The sequence below is a fragment of the Penicillium angulare genome (assembly GCF_028827245.1).
Source record: "Penicillium angulare strain IBT 27051 chromosome Unknown utg000001l_segment0_segment0, whole genome shotgun sequence".
Lineage (NCBI taxonomy): Eukaryota > Fungi > Ascomycota > Eurotiomycetes > Eurotiales > Aspergillaceae > Penicillium > Penicillium angulare.
The window spans coordinates 4431662-4450918 of NW_026623160.1; the positions used below are offsets into that span (position 1 = coordinate 4431662).

Sequence of the window (19257 nt, forward strand, 5' to 3'; positions counted from 1 at the left end):
ACGGTGATGCAAAGTGGCCTTGTCTAATGGCAATGGAGATCCGCCATCAGAATGCATAATGCGGATCCAACAGCAGGTCTTGTCATAAACTGTTCATTTCGGTAGGTGTCGACTTGGGTGAGGTGAGACCGGAGGCCACGTTAGCCGTCCACTGTTAACCTCCAGAGCCTGACTGCAGCAGGCCTCGCGTCCAATGCCGCTCAACACCAAGCTGTTGATTAGAGATGACGGCATTATCAATGAGCGCGGGCTAGGTAATAAATCTTTCGATCGACGTGAGAGGTCTGCTGGAACGATAGTCAGCCATACGAATGTAAATGCGGGGAGCGGACGCGATAAAAAGCCACCTGCTGGGTAATGTGGGCAATGCGCTTCTTATAGTAGACTCGTAGTGCGATGGGGGCTTAGTGTTCAGAGCAGGCGTCGAAGGGTATGTTCAGCTGATACGCGCATGGAGTGGGTGTGTGGGGAGCGCGTCGGTAACCAGTCGCACTATAGGCAATATTAGCATCCAGAGAGGAGGAATAAGGATAGGTCAGCATGAGTGGGGATACTCTTGTCAATGCCGAATTTAGCTGATACATATGAAACAGACGTGAGTGCAACCCTTGCCAGCGAAGAAGTCGTTCAACATGGCTGCATAACTAGACGCAGTCCTCGGAGCTCTGAAATGACCGATAATCCGTAGCTTGAGATATGAAGGTTAGTTTCCGTGACTGCGGGGTCTATGCCCATTGAGTGTACGGAGCTCGATTGTGTCAGCTGAAAGCTCTCCCAATATACATAAAAAAGGTCGATGGGTTAGAGCTGACAGTGAGTTTGCTTGGCGAAACTGGCCAACCCATTCTGTGCTGAAGCCAATAGGGTTGATGAGGGGATAGTTTCATCATTCAATAGCGTGGACCGCATAAATACCCACCAAGGGCTGAGCGACGCCTGATGAATGGTCATTCGTCCTGGAAGAGCCGTATCCCACGTGCTATACCTTGAAGGTCTGAACTACCTAGTCGCGGATTAATTCTGAGGAATGCAGCGCAAAGAGCCCCATGGAAAAGAGCGAGATCAGCCGATATGAGATACGTACCTGATGGCATCACATCCTCATCGCTGATTTGATTGACGAGCTGTTCCTTCTTTACAGTATCTGTCGGCGCGGCGACCGAAGGCACAAGGCTAGAGACGCTTCAATATAGAGTGCGTCTCTTGTATTCGAGGTGGAGTCGGCCTTGCCTTGGGTACATGATGGGTGGTCTGTCCGACAACTGGTCCCTTGCTATCGAGTTCAAGATCGAGAGGGTAGAAAGCTCCATGAGCTACCCGGCATCTGGGATAACCCACGCCGGGACTTCGGGAGGGGGCCGTGAAGATGTCTGCCACAGAAAGGAAGTCAGCTTTAGGTACAAAAACTCAATCAAAGGTCGGGGGCCACGGATCACACTCAGCGTTCGCCGGTACTCATGATGTATCAATCCATTCACCTTTCTGTGAGAGATTGCTGTGATACAAGTTCGTTTGATCAGCAACTGACCTCACGGAGTAGTCTTGGGCCTACCAAACAAAAGGCTTTCCCGTAATCTACCAGGTTAGAGAGCCTGTCATGGTTGTCATCGAATGTATTCAGATCTGGACTGCACACAGACTGTTCTTGAAGCTCTATTGTGAGATCGTTAGATAGGACATAGTGCCTTTTTCGTGGGTCGGATGAAATCAACACCTCACCTTGGTAGAGATTTTGCGTCCTGCGGTGGATGTATTGGAAGCCTAGTGGAACCGAGGAATAAACGGTGTTAGTGTAAGCTTTAACTAAGGAAGGGTGGTACTCACGTATTCAAGTACTCGTATATCAGTCCTAGAGAAAGAGTGTTATCAGTGAGAGATAGCTAGGCTTGAGCTGATGGCTGGGTACACTTACAAGTAGTAGACGAGAGGAGATGATCACAAGTCAATCTTCGCAAATGATATGTGCGAAGAGAGATGCAAGAGGAAAGTCAAGCAAGACGGATGGGAGCATATTTATACCCTTCAGGGCGGAGTTCCTCGTCTTTCGCTTGGATCAAGAGTGGCAAATTGTGAGACTTTCTGATTCTTTCTGGGCAAGAGGAAAAACGGCATACCAGCAAGCAGTTTTCTGCGCTCAAGCAACATGGCTACTCACCAGTGGTGAGCAAACAGGAGCAGCAAAAACCGAACGACAAATAGTTGGCAAGGATTAAGATTCAAGTAGAATGCGGCCAGAATGCCACCAAGAAAGTGGAGGAGTCGCCAATTGAGACACCAGAGTTCATTCACTAGCGGATTCAGTTGAATCAACAGCGATGAGCAAACATGAGGCGTCCCAAGAATACGCGGAATGACAAATAGTTATTATGAGGAACCGTTGAAGTAGAGTTTGAGTCCCAGTCACTCGAATTAGGAATGGCCGAATGAGGTCGTAAACCTTATTCACTCGCGAAATCAGTTGACCAAACGGGGATGAGCAGACGAAAATTCTCTCAACAGTATATGGAACGGCAGATATTTGTGGCAAATTGAAAGTTGAGGCGAGCACCATGAGGCCCTCATTTTAATTCCTGACTTGACTACTTTCGTGACTTTTCTCTCACCCATTAACTAGCGGAAAAACAAATACCTACAAACAAAATGCATTTGCTCGCCCCGCTTCTACCACCTTTGTATGAACGGACGAGGTGTGAACACAACACAGGATACACGCCCAGGAGGAAACGTAAAAGTTGCCATCCCCCCTCAAGCAGAATGCGAACCTTGGGCAGCCCAAATTGGCAAGACCATAACAATGCCAATGCACGGCCATTAAGTTGAGCCAACACCGGGTACCTTGGATCCACACCGGTGCGGCCCGTGGGTCGAGGTGGGGCCACCATGTCCACTCTGGTGCCTCAACGTTGAGTGAACGACAGTGAATGATCAGCGAGGAAAGCCAGAAGCCCCCAGAGAATGATGGTGTATGAGAGATTGCTCAATTTTGTGCGACTACCAAAAACTCTCCACAGCGTCCTTGGAATCGCTTTTCATTACATTTCGGCCGTTCCAGCAAAAAGCACCGCTCCTCAAGTAGCGGGTGCCGGGCATACACTACTCTACGAAAGACACAAAAGTGCGTCACGCCAAAAGTTGAGAATTGGAGACAATTATTCACTAAGTTGATATGACATAGGCTTTTTGATAGTAATTCCCTAATCTGAGTATATTGACAGTCACCAAGAACTCAGAGCTCTCTGCAGCCTGTCCGCTGCCAATCTTGGTCATATAATATCAGCCATCAAGTAGAATATATGGACACGTAGGACTCTGCACAAGCCCAGTCATGGACCTATGAAAGGAATACCCTTGGATAGCAATCATGTCGGCGTTCTTTCTCTGAATCTGCAGCAAAGACAAAACCTGTCAAGCCGTGTACCTCTTGAACTTCACAATAAGCCGCCAGAGCTTGGGCATAGTCAAGCGGAGGTGACATGGAAGCCGCACGCAATTCGACGGGCCCCTTCAAAGTAGACCAATGGCCTGACCACACTCCTCCACCATGGCACTTTCGCACGCGCGGCATAATGCTGAGGACCTTCATTCTGACTCACTTCTCTGAGGTCACCGTACCACGACTGTGAACCATGGGCGAGCCAGCTCTTTGCCCTCCGATTGCAACTGCGCCAATTTTGTGATTCGACCAGCACTTTCTGTGAGTCAGGAATACTACACACCCAGATGGAATGAACGGTCGTGGTGCTGTCTGCCGCGACATGATTGGCGATCCATACGCCAGCATCGTCCAGCTCATGGATCAAGACCGGTGAAGACATTGCATCGACCGCCAGAACCGTCCTCGGTGAGAAACCTGCACTGCTGGTATTTGCGAGAAAGCGTAGCTGAAGTCCATAAAAGCAGGCTCCTCCCCCGATCCATTTGTCTTTCTTCACACATCGCGGCCGCGGTGTGTCGCCTCTGACCTTCGGGCCTGAGGCTTCCGTGACGACGGCTGTTGCTGATCCAAGCCCAGTGACATAAGAATAGTGCTTCGCAGGGGGGCGCTGCGTTACCAAGTGAACTCCGCAGGGGGACGCTGTGATGACAATTGAGACCCGCAGGAGACCGTTGCGTCAACAAGTTCTCTGCAGGAGACCGCTGCATTACCAAGTTCTCCGCAGGAGACCGCTGCGTCAAATAAGTTCTCCGCAAGGAAAAATGCGTTACCAAGAGGATCCGCAGGAGACAGCTGCGAAACCAAGCGCCTCCGCAGGAGACATCTGCGAAATCAAGGCCCCCTAGCAATGTGCAAGCACCTCTGCGTGGTGCTAGGGACCAGTATTCATCTCCCCTGGGGACTGCAACCCCCTGGGGACTGAAGAAGCCAAGACTTGCACAGTAGATAGACTAATGCATGAGCCATAGCAGCCCACTGGGAAATGCAATCATCACATTATCGATTCGGTGATCCAAAGCTCTTCGTAGGCCATACCTAGAGTCGTATTTAGTAAAATCGCTTTACGCAATAGATTCCTCAACATGCCCACTGATGAGCCATTTCAAAACGGTCGTCTCGGACTGCACGAGGCATATGTTAAAAGTAGGCAGTTTGTCTGAATTGTTGTTAATCAAAGGAAGATTGATTGTTATTGTCATCTAGAGGGAAATATGAGGCTATATATACAACGAGAAGAACAAGTTGATTGGAAATCAACTTGATTCTGTATATAGATATTTCGGCATTAATTCCGATGGGACGGCTTGGTTCCTGATCTGCACCAGCCTTATATCACAACATTCCCCCTCAGAATCGTCCTGCTAGCAGGGCGATACTGGAATTGAGCAGAGCAGTCAGGCCTCGGTAAAACCACTCAAAAAACCTTCGTGGGAAAAGAAAGTGGAAAGAGCACCTGCGCTGTCATGCTTGTTGCCTTAGGTTTTGGATACGTCGATTCCCAAAAGACTACAGAACTTGGCAAAGGACGTTGGCCCTAATGGCTTGGTGAGACCATCCGCGGCCTGCTCCTCAGTGGGAACATACTGCAGGTCAATTTCTCCTGCATTCAGCACCGACCGCTGATAATGGAACTTGACATTGAAGTGTTTGGTCCGTTTGTGAAATTCGGGATTGCGGGAGAGCGCAATAGCGGATTGATTGTCAGCCATGATATTAGTGACCGGAGACCGATACAGATTTGTTTCTCCTAGAAAGGTGCGGAGCCACTGTAGATGTAAAATGGCATTGTATTGGCCAATGTATTCGGCATGAGTCGTGGACGTGGCCACTTCCCCCTGACGTTTGGACGACCAGGAAACCGGCGCTCCCGCCAGTTGGAACACGTAGCCAGACGTGGAGTATGCTCCATCCGTGACGACGGAGCCACCGAAGTCGGCGTCAGTGTATCCGATCAATTGACCATTTCGGTAGGTGATACGGTGAGATTGCGTGGCTTTGATGTAGCGAAGCAGTCGCTGAAGTGCGGCCTGGTGATGCGATTGCGGCCGGGATGTGAAGCGACTCAACATTCCGAGCGCAAACGCAATATCCGGTCGCGTGCCAACCATCAAATACATGAGCGAGCCGATAGCAGTTGCATAGCGAGCTTTTGCTTCTTCATCCGGAGGTTCCTCCTCTGGGCGAGTATTCAGGCTTTGCTTAGGATTCATCGGCGTAGACTTCGGCTGACAACTCTCCATGCCAAAGTCGGAGAGCACCTTCTGGATGTACTGATGTTGGTGAATAGACACGGACCCATCAACGTGATAGTCAAACTCGATCCCGAGGAACGAACGAGGGATGCCCAGATCGTTCAATCGGAACTCGGTTTGTAAGGCTCGTTGTACTTGTTCAATTTCGTGCGTATTTGCCGCAGCAACTAGAAAGTCATCGACATAAACGCAAACGACGCAGTCCGCTTTCCAGAAAACACAGTTGTCCGATTGGGCCATAGTGAAGCCCTGAGAAGCCAGGACGCGGTGGACGCATTGGTACCAAATCCGCGGGGCCTGCTTCAGCCCATACAGTGAACGGCGCAGCCGACACACGTACCCTGGTTCTTCAAAGCCTTCGGGCAACTCCATATAGATAGACGAATCGACGTCTCCATGGAGAAATGCGGTAACCGCATCGAATTGGTGGAGTTTCCATCCGCGCAACACGGCGCTGGCGACGATGCAGCGGACCGAGTCCATGCGCGACACAGCCGCAAACGTTTCGTGATAATCGATGCCATGTTTCTGCCGGTAGCCTTTGATGACCAGTCGCGCTTTGCGCGTTCCGTTGGTTTTGGTCTTGAAGACCCATTTGCACCCAATCACATGATCCCCAGCGGGGATGTCCTCCCGCCGAACCTTTTCCCATGTTCCGTGTTCGAGAAGCGACGCATATTCTTTCTGGATGGCGGCCCACCAGATTAGCTGGTCTGGGCCTGACACAGCTTCGCGGAAGGTTGCCGGGTCGGCTTGTCTGGCCGGTGCAGTATTCAATGCGCCTGCCGAGTACACCTTCCCCAGCGATTCCAGGAGACGCCGTGATGGTCTTCGTCTGCGACCATACATCGAATACCCAAGATCCGATGTCAAGTCGGTTTCCTGTTGGCTTGGATTGATCACTGGAGGTGTCTCATCCTCGCGCTCAGATGGCGGCTTCTCTCGTTCATTCGACCGAGGTAATGGCGACGCAGGAGGTGTTGGCAGCTCGCTGGCTGAACTTGGCATTGGTGGAAAGACAGATGATGGAGGAGCGTTGTCCGGGAGGTCGTTGCCTGTTTCCCCCTCGATGAGTGGCGCCACGGGGGTCCTCTCATCGAACTCGACATCACGGGAGAATATTGTCTTTCCTGAGTGGATTTCGTACAGCTTGTACTGGTTGGGTTCACAATAACCTAGCAGTCGGCACTCGGACGACCTCGGTCCGAGTTTGGCTCGATGCTCTTTTGGGATCAACACCCAGGCACGAGAGCCGATCCGGCGTAGATGCAAGAGCGAGGGCGGCTTCCCATAAATCACTTCATACGGTGTCCTTTTTCGCAGAATTGATGCTGGCGCGCGCAGCTTCAGATAGACTACCGTATCTATAAGTTCGACCCACCAGGAAGGAGGAAGGTTTGCATCGGACAGGAGCGTGTTGATCCGCTCCCGGATAGTGCGGTTCGTTCGTTCGGCCAGCCCATTCTGCCCTTTGCAGTATGGCGGCGAGGTGTCAAACTCAACTCCCTGGCGTTCGAGGTGTGTTCCGACCGGCAGATATTCTCTTCCATTGTCGGTAAGAAATCTTCTAATCTGGGCCCCAAATTGTCGGTGCACCCAGGCCTCAAACTGTCGGAACTTCTGCAGCGCTTCATGTTTCCATCTCATGGCATAGGCCCATGAGCCCCGAGAATAATCGTCAGTAAAGGTGATCACGTACCTGCTGCCATCTTTGGCAATCGGCATCTCCATGATGTCCGAGTGGATCAATTCAAAAATTCTCGTTGAATGCAGACGTGGCCGCCTTGCACGGGAGTTCCTCTTCTGATGCTGCTTACCCGACATGCACGCCGGGCAACGCGGCGTTGCCTGCAGTTGCGCCTGCGTCAGCGGTCGGTACGGAGTGCCGGTCTGCCGGAGGACCACCCTCAAGTCGCCCCGGTTCAGATGTCCCATCCGAGCGTGCCATAGCGCTTCGGAGGCCTGGTCCACTCCTTTGCCCGCATCTGCTTCGAGTATCACAGCTTCACCACCGAGTTCAGAGGTTGGCGATGCGCATCCTACGCCACTTGACTCTTCACGGCTGTCGACGTCCATGGCCACCGCCTGCGGTTCCAGGGAATCTGCATGGCCATAGGTCGTCGGCGCCCTCGCCAGTTGGACTCGTTCTCGAGATCTCTTGCTCACATGGCACCGCAGGATCAACAGATCCTCCTCCGCATGGTAGGCGGTCCCCACCGTTCGTCCTCGGCGTTGCACAAAGACGTTCTGCGGGTGCGCTACCACCGAGTAGCGGTCTCTTAGCAACTTCGGCACACTGATCAGGTTCATCCCGACGCGTGGCGCGAAGTATACGTTCTTGAGCACCAGGGGTTGGTTGAACTTCCCCCGGAGCGTGAGCTTCACCGTCCCAATCCCTTCGGCTTCCACTGGATCGCCCGCCGTGTCCAACATCTCGCGATGGGGCCGCAGACTGCTGAAGCAGCTCCGGTCCCAGCAGATGTGGCTGGTGGCAGCCGAGTCCAGGATCCACCGGGGTGACGGTGCGTGGGTATAGAGAGTCGTCACCCTCGCCCTCACAACATTGATCCGCGGTCTCTTGGAAGTCGGCGGGCCCTGCCGTTCTTCCACCTGGCTTGATGGTATACTTCGCAAATTGCTTCTTGGTGAGCCGGAAACACTCCGTTCGGCCTTCAGGGCATGGTCCCTGGACGGCTGTTCTTCTCGCTGTTTCTTCCAGCACTGCGCGACCACATGGCCGCGCTTCTTGCAGTAGTTACACTTTTTGGTATTCTTCTGCACGGTATTGATTGAAGGGCTATTCGATGCGCCAGACGCTCCATGCGGGAGCGTTGCGGCGTCCTTCCGCTGCACCGTCTGTTCTGCATTTGCCAGACGGTTTCCGATCGTGGTCGGGTTGACTGGATCTTTGTCATTTTGGATCGCATCTACAATCAAGATGTATTCTGGTCCGATCTGAGTCAACAGAATCGCAATGTGCGTCCGGTCGCCGATTGATCCGGGGACGATAGCATTCAACCGGTGTACTAACATCCGTACACGATCGACAAACTCGCGTGCACTGCCACAGCGCTCGCCTGTGGTCTCACGCAACTGGGCGAACAGCTCGCAGAACGTGGCGAGTTCCATCCGCCGATACCGTTCTTCAAGTTCATTCCAGAGGTCGCGAGATGTTTCGAGTCCCGCGACATGAATGCTGATGTGGGGGGACAAGTAACGGAAGATAGTATGGTAGGCCTCGGCTTCGCGGCGCGACCATTCACGGTGGCGCTCGAACGCCTGGACCTCCACTTCGAGGCGCGCGTCGATGGCGCGCTGCCTCACCGCCCCGCTGAGGTGGGGCTCCACCAAGGGGTGGATGTCCGCCGTAATAGGTTTGGCGTACTTGAACAGGCAGTCAGGACGCTGGAGGTCGCCCGACACCACGTCCCAGACCTGTCTCGCTTTGAGGTAGGAGGTCATGAGACGTTTCCAGGTAGCGAAGTTGTCGCTTCCTGTCAGAGGCTCGATGGCCGTGACGGCTCGGTCTGGGGAGTCATGGACCAGAGCCGACATGATGATAAGTTGATGAGTTGAAAGCGGGGTAGATATATAATCAAGATGGATAGATAAGATGTTTCTCAGATGAGTAGAGACGGCACCCGAGAGATTGCTCCCGGGCTCATAACCTGTTGTTAATCAAAGGAAGATTGATTGTTATTGTCATCCAGAGGGAAATATGAGGCTATATATACAACGAGAAGAACAAGTTGATTGGAAATCAACTTGATTCTGTATATAGATATTTCGGCATTAATTCCGATGGGACGGCTTGGTTCCTGATCTGCACCAGCCTTATATCACAACAGGATTTACCGAATTTGCTGCCTTGCAATGTGGCAGTGGCAAATGAAGCTTGGTACATCAACAATTTCCGCCCCTTAATATTTTTGGGGGGAACAGTCGTTGCCTGAGCAGCTTTGACCTTGAATTTATTTGTCACCCGGGTTTATATTCCTTTCTTTATCTTCACATCATGTCAGTGCCTGACACTATGAATGCAGTTGTGTTGGAAAATTTCGGCGGACATGGAGTTCTGAAATTCAAGGCTGCATATCCAGTGGCACCGCTAATGAACAAAAAATGCTCAAGTATATCTGTACAGTAACATGAAAACAATAACTTCCTGGAGCCCCTGTCGAGGAAAGGATCTACGGTGTCTTTCGTCCTTTGAGATTCAACAAGGCGGCAATCTAGGTTTTGACTCATGGTTTCATAATAACGGGACTTGATTGAATTTAATTACCCTATTTCTTTGGACCAGAAAACAATGAATCTTCCCCAAACCGTGCACCAAACAAGACAAAAAGTGAAGCCACGCAAAACCCTTCTTGTACGAGTTTCAGGGTACGAAAATTTAAGGTATATCAGACCCTTATCGATCCTTGGGAAGCGTCTGGTTGAAAAAGGGAAACGTATCATAAATGGATAGCTGGGCATCTTGCAAAAATGTTGAGTGTGCTTAAATTCGTCGTTTACAATTGAGTACACCGTCTTTTCTTCTCGATCTACCTTGACAGTCCCAATACTTGTCGAAACAGTCTTATTTGCCATCTTCCATTTTCACCCTCATCATGTTCCACCCTTCATTGATTCCTAAATCCAATTTGCCGTCATCGCCCGATACCAAAAGATCTCGATCACTGCCAGGGACGTGAAGGACCCAAGCGTTCTGTGAACAACGTTCTTTTTAGAACCATCGCAATATACAAAATTAAAGAGCAAGGATCTCTGCCAATGGATAACTTACTTTTCCCAGTGATAACCTTATGGCCCCTTCGACTTCCATCATTGGTCGATAGAGCTTGTTCGGAGCGTTGCCTCTGATCATGTTCAAGATGTTTTCCGATACAATCTCTGCCTGAAAATATCCAGCTCGCGCCATTTTCGGGCCATGGGTTTCTGCAACATCACCGAGTGCAAAAACGTTTGGGAACCTTGCGTCTTGCAGCTGCAAGCTGGGCTTGACCAAGACTCGCTGGGTTTCTTGTGAGACACTGGCAGGCGCAAATCCAGTCACAATTGTTGAGTTAGGGGTCTGGCCGGTGCACGGGATCTGAATCCAGATATTGTCATGGTTAGTTAACTACTTGTCATTCTCAAAAGCAAGGGTGGACGTACAACCAAGTCAAATTCTTCTCGATGACTTGACCACTCTAAACAGTTCCTTTCCGGTAAAACCCTCGGCCGCTGCCGTAGTACAATGCGGATACCCATTTTCTGAAGAGCTGCGATAACAAATCCATGGAGTTTAGGCCCAAATTGGTGCAGAAGCCGATCCCGGGAATGAAACAGCGTGACGATTTTCTGGGGAAAGAAGCTTTTGATATCAGCACTGATCTCAACACCAAGTGCCCCACCCCCAATGACGGCAATACGTCGTGCTGCTTGAATTTTTTTCTGTATTTGTCGAAGCTCGTTGCATGCTTCCCTGGATTCTGATGCCGTGATATTTTCTGGGAAGTTTTGTTTGGAACCGGTGGCAATGGCCAGGTATGCAAACGGTATTTGCCCACCCGAGGCGAGCTGAATGCAGTCCTTTCTGATATGAGTAACAGTGTCTTGAATAAATTGAAGCGCGCCTGGTGGTGCACATTTAATTAATCCGTCATAGGGGATAAATGCTTGCTTTTCGTAACCAGGAATCACAGAAAAGCGCGGAAAGTTGAAAAGATAATAAAGATGGGAGTTCCGTTCGACAACAATCACTCTGTGACCCGTGGGGACCGTCTCGCTAAGTCTCTTGCCTAGGTGAACCCCTGAAAAAGACCCACCTATCACAACGATATTCCTAGCACTAGGACTGGCATGGTATGTCCACTTGTGATGAAAGGCAGAGACACGCCGGATGAGCAGCTTCCAAAAGTATGGGACAGCAAATTTCACCATTTTGGCGTAAAGTTGAAATCGATCTGACGTCATGATTGATTTGATTAGGCGGTTTGTGGTAATTGTTACGAATATCTGAAAAACAGAAGAACAGAAAGGATATAAAGTAAAATAAATGGTTGAAATATTGCCAAGGAAAGCCATGTGGGCAGTAGTCAGAGGTTTCGATCTCAGCAGCCAACATGGTTGAATGCGGGAACGTGCTTAGAGCATCATAGTACCGTCGCAGTCAGAGAGTCGTGACGGAGATGAATGGGGCGGAGATGAATGGGGCGGAGATGAATGGGGCGGAGATGAATGGGGCGGAGATGAATGGGGCGGAGATGAATGGGGCGGAGATGAATGGGGGAGATGAGGCGCACTGCGGCAGGCAACCTTCGAATCCGGTTCATTTCATGATTGCTAATAATTTGCAAAGCACTTTTTTTTGACACTTGCGATTACAAACAAATATACGTGTGGTAAACACATTCCGAGAAAGACGTAAAGATATTTGCTGTCGTTGTAGAAACGAGAGCACCTGTCGTTGCGTTGTTAACCGGCCGAATGAATGTTGATGCCTGACGGGGATGCCTGGCGGGACGGAATTGGTTGTGGGCCCAGTTGACCCTTTGTTTGCTAGCGTTCGCGACCAAGAGAGCATTTTGTTACGAGGGCGTTGACGTTATTGTACAATGTACAACAACGAAGAGCGAATTCGAATTGTCGTATAGTGCAGTGCTTTTGTTGGACGTGTCAACAGAATATTGAGAGCATTAAACAGCTTTGTGTTTACACGCTTTACCTTCTCTTCCTCTCGTTCACATCACTCCCAGAAAACGCATCGGCTGAAAATGGGCCAATACAGTACGCCTGTACTTTCGCGATGTGAGATTGAGAGGCTTATTGTTGAAGAAAATGCTCTGATCGTGATCATGGATCAAATTGCTCTTCGGCTGAATGGCTGGCTGAAATACCATCCCGGAGGATCGAAGCCTATTCAGCATATGGTAGGTCGAGATGCTACTGACGAGATCACATCGTAAGTTGAGCAAATGAGTTTCTTTTGTGCTTAATTTTTCATACTAAGGCAGCAGAGTTTGCTAATGAACGGCTCGGGCAGGTTACACTCTCCAGAGACTTGTCGTCAGATGAAGCGCTATCGAATAGGTCGCATTCAGGGGCCCTGGGAAAACATAATGCCGCCAATTCAACGAGGTATTTCCCCAGTCGATTTGAAACCAACAAGTACCTCGTTGAAGACGAAGGCAACCAGCCTTTACGCACAAGGAGCAGCAAATGCCAACTTGCGACCCCTTGACCCTTTTAGATCGAGACATACAGAAGCCACAAGGTTCTTAGATTTCTTAACGAGGGAAGAAATCGATCTTGATTTGACCAAGTACCCACCGGTGGACAAAACGACACAGACGGGAATCACTCGCAAGTACCGTCTTCTCCACGAGGAGATTCGTCTAAGTGGCCTGTATGAGTGTAACTACATCTCATACGTATGGGAAGCGATGCGCTGCGCACTGTTGATTTCTTTGACATGGCTCTTCATGAAGATGGAGGTGTATTGGATCAGTGCAGCTTTCCTGGGCTTGTTCTGGTCACAGCTCGTGTTCATTGCTCATGATGCAGGGCATATGGGTATCACCCACAACTTTACAATCGACACCTTGATCGCCATGATCATTGCAGCTCCTATTGGGGGTCTCTCTATGGGGTGGTGGAAAAGCTCCCACAACGTGCATCATATTGTCACCAACTCGCCTGAACACGACCCTGATAACCAGCACCTGCCACTACTTGCCGTGAACCACCGGTTTTTGGGCAGCTTGTTCTCAACATATCATGAGCGTTGGATGCATTTTGGAAGAATTGCAAAATTCTGGATTCCATATCAGGTCAAAATGTACTATGTTGTGCTGGCGTTTGGGAGGTTCAACCTGTATGCACAGTCCTGGCTGTTTCTGATCCGCGGCCAGGGCCCTCGGAAAGGAGCCGCATGGTGGCATAGGTGGTTTGAAATTCTCGGAATAATAACGTTCTGTCTTTGGTATGGGTATGGCTTGGTATACAGTTCGATACCCGATAACTGGAATCGCTTTACCTTCGTCATGATTAGTCATATGGTTAACATGCCGCTTCATGTGCAGTTTACTCTCTCGCACTTTGCCATGTCAGCCATGGACTTGGGGAATGATGAATCATTTGCCCAGAAAATGCTCAGGACAACAATGGATATTGACTGTCCTGAATGGCTAGACTTTTTCCATGGTGGGCTCCAATTTCAGGCAGTACATCATCTTTTCCCAAGAATTCCTCGGCATAATCTTCGGTCAACACAGAAGCTTGTTCAGAAGTTTTGTCGTGAGACCGGGATTCCGTATGCTCTTTACGGATTCGTGGATGGAAATAAGGAGGTGCTTGATCGTTTATCGGTCGTCGGCAGACAAGCAACTATTCTGGCTGAATGCCAGAGGGCAGTAGCTTCTGACCAGCGATATTTTGTGTCGTAAGTAATTGGGACAGATCATGGATAGACATACTCAGCGCCTTTCCATGGAACACTTTGGTATAAATGCCATTCCCCTCCTAGAACATTTAATTAGGAAGGATACAAACGTGGTTTCAACTAGCTTGTTCTAGTTTGTCAATCACTAAGTATCGTGCCGTGTCACCCATGCTCCATGCGTGCTCACTTTTGAACGCAGTAATACAATGTACTTGGGCATGGTGTCAGAGCTGATATGCAATAGTATATTAAGAAAATCCAGGTTGTATCAACTGCTCCCATTCATCCTAAACATAAAACCCATCAGTAACAATCATATTGATGTAAGCACGCATATGCTCTTTCGATCATACCCAGTCAATAGTAGAAGCATTAGCCCACTTGTTAGGTTCCAGCCGGACGGTCAAAATATCGTTCATGTCCACCGGCCTTGGTTCTGCAGGGTGCGTATCATCAAACCCCCGGAGACCCAAGTCAAGACTACTATTCTGCATGCTCTGTTGATCCAGCTGTAAAAGCGATCTGCGCATGTTTGGCGTCAGTGAAATTCTGTTGACTGGAAGAGCGAAGAGTAGAAAATTACCGAAGATATTGCAGAACAGCAATCGCCCTAGCGCAGATACTGCTTCTTTCTGCCAAAGAAGAGAATCTTTGTATTGAGCCATCTAATATAGTCCGATTCATGTGGTATGCGGGATCGCTGTCGCCTGTTTTAAGCAAGATGGCTGCCAGGACAACTGCGCCATGGAAAGCATGGAAAGACCCTAGCCCCATTCCATACCACTTAAAGTCCTTGAACGCTGGATCCTCAAAGAAAAGGCTATGAATTTCCAGTAAAGCGGTGGCAGATGTCATGCACCGGGATTGCACGCGTTGTGAGAAGTTTCCCGTAGAGTTATCGTTTAAAAAGGGCCGAAAGAGCAAGAGTATCAATTGATGCGAATAAGCAAGAAGCAGATGGTACTGGACGCGATGGTGACCTTGTAAGAGACTGGTTTCATTGTCATGTGCGAAGCGGCCATCCCACTTTCGTCGTTCAGCCTCGATTCGAGTTTCTAATGAAAGGACAAGCTCTTCTGAGGGCTTCTGAGGGCCATCCAGTAGACATTGAATAAGACTGCTGCTCGTTTGGTAGAGTTGGAACTTATAAATTAAATATGTCATTTGTGTTGGGTGATTTGGTGAGGGCTCGATTCGATCGTGAAGAATGTTCATGTCGTTGGTATCCGCTGGTAGGGTTATGTGCTTCCTATACATTGGAGTGATTTCAGGCTTACCAAAAGCAACCCCTTGAGTGGTGTGGAGCATGAGTAGGGCTGCCCACGCACGCCTGCGTTCCTCCGCCTCGATACAGTCAAGTTTGAGTTTAGAGCCGTCGATATGACACCCCAAGGCCGTGCCTATGTGAACAGTAAGACCTGCTCTATCGTGAGAAGACAAGAAAGGGTCACACTGGATAGCTTGCCATGCATACCTAGGAGGGCCCATGTGGAACCAGTGCCCTCTCTATTGTTCATTGCATAGATAAGCATTGTCAAAGCTTGGAATGTACTCAGTCGATGTCGCACCATGAATTGATCAGCCGCGAGGCAGCTCATCGCCGCATCTTGGAAATGTGCTGCGAGTAAGGTTGCCGATGTGGAACGGCCATTTTCGACACCCAAATGACGCAGCAGCTCCACGCCATCCTCCAATGTAGATGTTCCTAGGCTTAGAACAACATACAACAAGGCTAACCAAGATAAGGGGACGGATTGAGGGTCACGACAAAATTTGCTGTAATCCTCACAGAACTTCGGTTCATGTAAAACATGATATAGAGGAGCAATTGCAGTGAAGTACCTCGAGACAAGATAGTCACGTTGCTGCTTAGGTGGAATAATTGCACGCAACGCATCGACAGACGCGGGCATAGCCGCATAAAACGGGAAACCATTGTTGAATCCGTTCACGGGCGATTTAGACACTAGCTGTTGGGAGACATGTTGTGCATCTCGAACCGATAGTCCAGCAGACCAATGCAGGCGGTCAACTTTGTACTCAACTGAACCATCATCCGAGCTGTATAAAGCCCCGCATAGACCTGATTGTGGGGTGTCATCGGAAACGGGCACAGCAAGAGAATTGCCCTCGAGAGGTGAAAAGTGAGAAGCTCCTGTAGAACCCGGTTGTGTATTAATATCGGACATGGTGAGCGATTGGTTTGATGAGGGCTGTCCAGCCCGCGAGCAAGGGCCATTGTCACGGCGTGGTCGCGGCGCTCCAGCAGCCAAATGTCGCTGGACCAGGGCTTCCAGACCTTCAAGCTGGGAGCTTAAATCATCCCTACGTGAAGACGACACCCGTGAGGCTTGGGACTGGGAGTTGTGGCTGTAGGCACATAAATGTGGACTCTGTCGCTTTTCGCAGGCCGAGCAAGGCAGACGTCGGTTACATTTAGATTTTCTTTGGCGGCAGACAGTACAGCTCAGAGGTTGGCGAACATTGAGTCTACGCTTGAATGGTGCGGTGCTGCGCTGCGCTCCAAGAACGGGGGTGGATTGGGTGTTTTCCATAGTCTGCATGCACATTCGCGGAAAGCAGGTATGAGGGCGGTGATGAAGAGTCGAAGGGGGGAAGGGAACTCAAAAGTTAACGGACGCCCCACAAAGCTGGCAAACATTGCAAAGTCTCTTGTCGTGGGCCAACTCTTGGTGACGACTGGGGTGTCACGTGGAAGCGCAATTTTAAACACTTCGAGGGACAGACTGGACAGACACAAATACTGGGCAACGTTCTCTCTTTCGGCATTGTACCCTGTGTAGTTTCTTTTAACTAGCTCTAGAACAAGACGCCCGTCGCCCTTCACAGATTTGGTTACGTATGCCAAGATCCGAGGTTCATAAGCCCAGGATTGCACGTGATGATCGTTTCGTATCTGACTCTGAGCGTCCCAAAGTGGCAGTTTTAGCGTCCGTGCAGAAATATGTAACAGTCTGACATTTTAAATAATGTAAAATACACTTTTATTGGTGACCTCACGCAGTTAAGACGAAGAAGAAGAGAGATTATGGTTTGGCTGTAACGGGTCACCTGGCGCTGCGGTCTTAGACCAGAAGCGTCAGATAGGGCCCATCCGCGCTCCCTTCACAGGGAGGCAATGTGTCTGTATTGTAGTTGCTTTTATATACAGAGGGAAGGTGGGAGGGGCAAAATCGAGTCTTGACTACGTGAGGGATGACGAGCTAGCTACAGAGGCAAGAAGCTGACTTCCATGAGGCAGCTGTAAGAGGGGTAAGGAGCCCTCAGTAATGTCGGTGTAGGTATCACGTGCGCCAACCCCAATAAAACTACTCCCTTTATGAGTTATGACGTAACCTGATCAGATACTTAAACCGGACTAGACATGAGATGGAGAGAAAAGTCGTAAACTAGACAACAATCCGATCTATTTGCAGACCCTTCCATTGTCCCTCTTCCAGAAATAGCAAATTCACTTTTTCAAACAGCATGAAGCTCAATCTCGATCAAGGCGCCAGTCTGGATGCGGGACAAGCTGTCCAACTAGTCGCCTCTTTGGCGACGCCTTCAATAGTGACTACTAGTACCGACTATGCACTAGCTTTTGATATTGATGGAGTCCTAATGCGAGGTGGAGAAGCCATCCCCGAGGCTGTTAAGGCCTTGAAATATATTAATGGCGAGAATCCCTATGGAATTCGAGTGTGAGAATTATACCCCCCTTTAGAAGCCTCACCCGTTACCTTCTCTACTTACGTATCATTTTTAAGCCCCTACATCTTTCTTACCAACGGTGGTGGTAAAACCGAAGAAGAACGGTGTTCGGACCTGAGTCGTCAGCTTGGTCAGAAGATCGACCGGGGTCAGTTCATCTGCGGCCACACCCCTATGCGTGAGATGGCACAGCGATACAACACCGTCCTCGTCGTGGGCGGAGAAGGCGAAAAATGTCGCATCGTCGCTGAAGGCTATGGTTTCAAAGACGTCATCACCCCCGGCGACATGATCAAGACTCGTCAAGACATCACTCCCTTCCGAAAGCTGACGAAAGAGGAATTTAACAACTCGCGGACACTAGACCTGAAAAAGACCAAGATCGACGCTATCTTCGTCTTTGCGGATAGTCGCGACTGGGCTGGCGATCAGCAGATCATCTTGGATGTTTTGTTGACCAAGAACGGCCAGTTGGGCACACGATCGGACACCTTCGACGAGGGCCCAACTCTGTTTTTCTCGCACAATGATGTCGTCTGGTCTACTTCGCACGACTACTCGCGCATTGGCATGGGTGCTCTCCGCGCTTCCCTAGAGGCCCTCTACCAGGCCATTACCGGGAAGAAACTCCTCACTATTGCGTTTGGCAAGCCGCAAAAAGGCACTTTCCAGTTCGCAACTCGGCTCTTACAGCAATGGCGAAGTGACTCGCATGGCATCGACGAGCCCCCGTCCACCGTCTATTTTTTCGGTGACACTCCCGAGTCAGACATTCGCGGTACAAATGAGTTCGATGAGACTGTCGATCAGGAATGGTACTCCATCCTGGTCAAGACAGGTGTTTATCAGAATGGGGCTATCCCGCGATACGAGCCGAAGAAGATTTGCGACAACGTTTATGATGCTGTCAAGTTTGCCATTGAGCGCGAACTTGAAAAGACGAATGAAAAAGGCTACATCCAATGAGACGAGATGTAGATTTAGATTCCTGGGGCCTTCTACTCAAGATCACCTCACTCACTCGACAGTGAGGCTATATTTGATGACGTATCCGATCGTGATTCCCAATTAGCTTTTTTAGTGTCATTTGGAGCTATTCTACTGTTCTTAGGACATGCTAGTGGGTTGAACATAAATCGGGCTTGAGATTACACGCGCATAAAAGACACCAACTAAAAATCTAGACTCATTGGCTCCACCTTAAAATGACTTCATGATCAAAAGTCACATGCTGTCTCAGAATTGCTGTCCGTTCGGGTCTCAATTTTCATTGATATTGGTTTTTTTGTTTTTTTTTGACTTGCCAAAGTGATTAATAGGCAACCAAACTCGCCGAAACTACTTATTTAAAATCCTTTCTTCAAATTTCCAATCCTCTAATGTGCAAGAGATCCCATTGAGCTTTATTTCTTTGTCTAGTCTAGTAG

General features: G+C 49.6%; 4 protein-coding genes across 4 annotated transcripts; 2 read left to right on the plus strand and 2 right to left on the minus strand.

Moving 5' to 3' along the window:
* Positions 1 to 10270: 10270 nt before the first annotated feature.
* Positions 10271 to 11616, minus strand: N7478_001477 (NAD(P)/FAD-dependent oxidoreductase; the record flags this gene model as incomplete). The annotated part of the gene is made up of 3 exons (XM_056917692.1): positions 10271 to 10399; positions 10478 to 10783; positions 10849 to 11616. 3 exons carry the CDS (start codon positions 11614 to 11616, stop codon positions 10271 to 10273), a joined length of 1203 nt encoding a protein of 400 aa, XP_056785572.1.
* Positions 11617 to 12794: 1178 nt separating this feature from the next.
* N7478_001478 (acyl-CoA desaturase) lies at positions 12795 to 14120 on the plus strand (the record flags this gene model as incomplete). The annotated part of the gene is made up of 1 exon (XM_056917693.1): positions 12795 to 14120. The coding sequence occupies one exon, from the start codon at positions 12795 to 12797 to the stop codon at positions 14118 to 14120; it is 1326 nt and encodes a 441-aa protein (XP_056785573.1).
* Positions 14121 to 14364: 244 nt separating this feature from the next.
* N7478_001479 (Zn(II)2Cys6 transcription factor) lies at positions 14365 to 16671 on the minus strand (the record flags this gene model as incomplete). The annotated part of the gene is made up of 4 exons (XM_056917694.1): positions 14365 to 14403; positions 14470 to 14638; positions 14700 to 15534; positions 15591 to 16671. 4 exons carry the CDS (start codon positions 16669 to 16671, stop codon positions 14365 to 14367), a joined length of 2124 nt encoding a protein of 707 aa, XP_056785574.1.
* Positions 16672 to 17605: 934 nt separating this feature from the next.
* On the plus strand, positions 17606 to 18796 carry N7478_001480 (HAD-superfamily hydrolase; the record flags this gene model as incomplete). Its single annotated transcript, XM_056917695.1, has 2 exons — positions 17606 to 17820; positions 17887 to 18796. The coding sequence occupies 2 exons, from the start codon at positions 17606 to 17608 to the stop codon at positions 18794 to 18796; spliced, it is 1125 nt and encodes a 374-aa protein (XP_056785575.1).
* Positions 18797 to 19257: the final 461 nt, after the last annotated feature.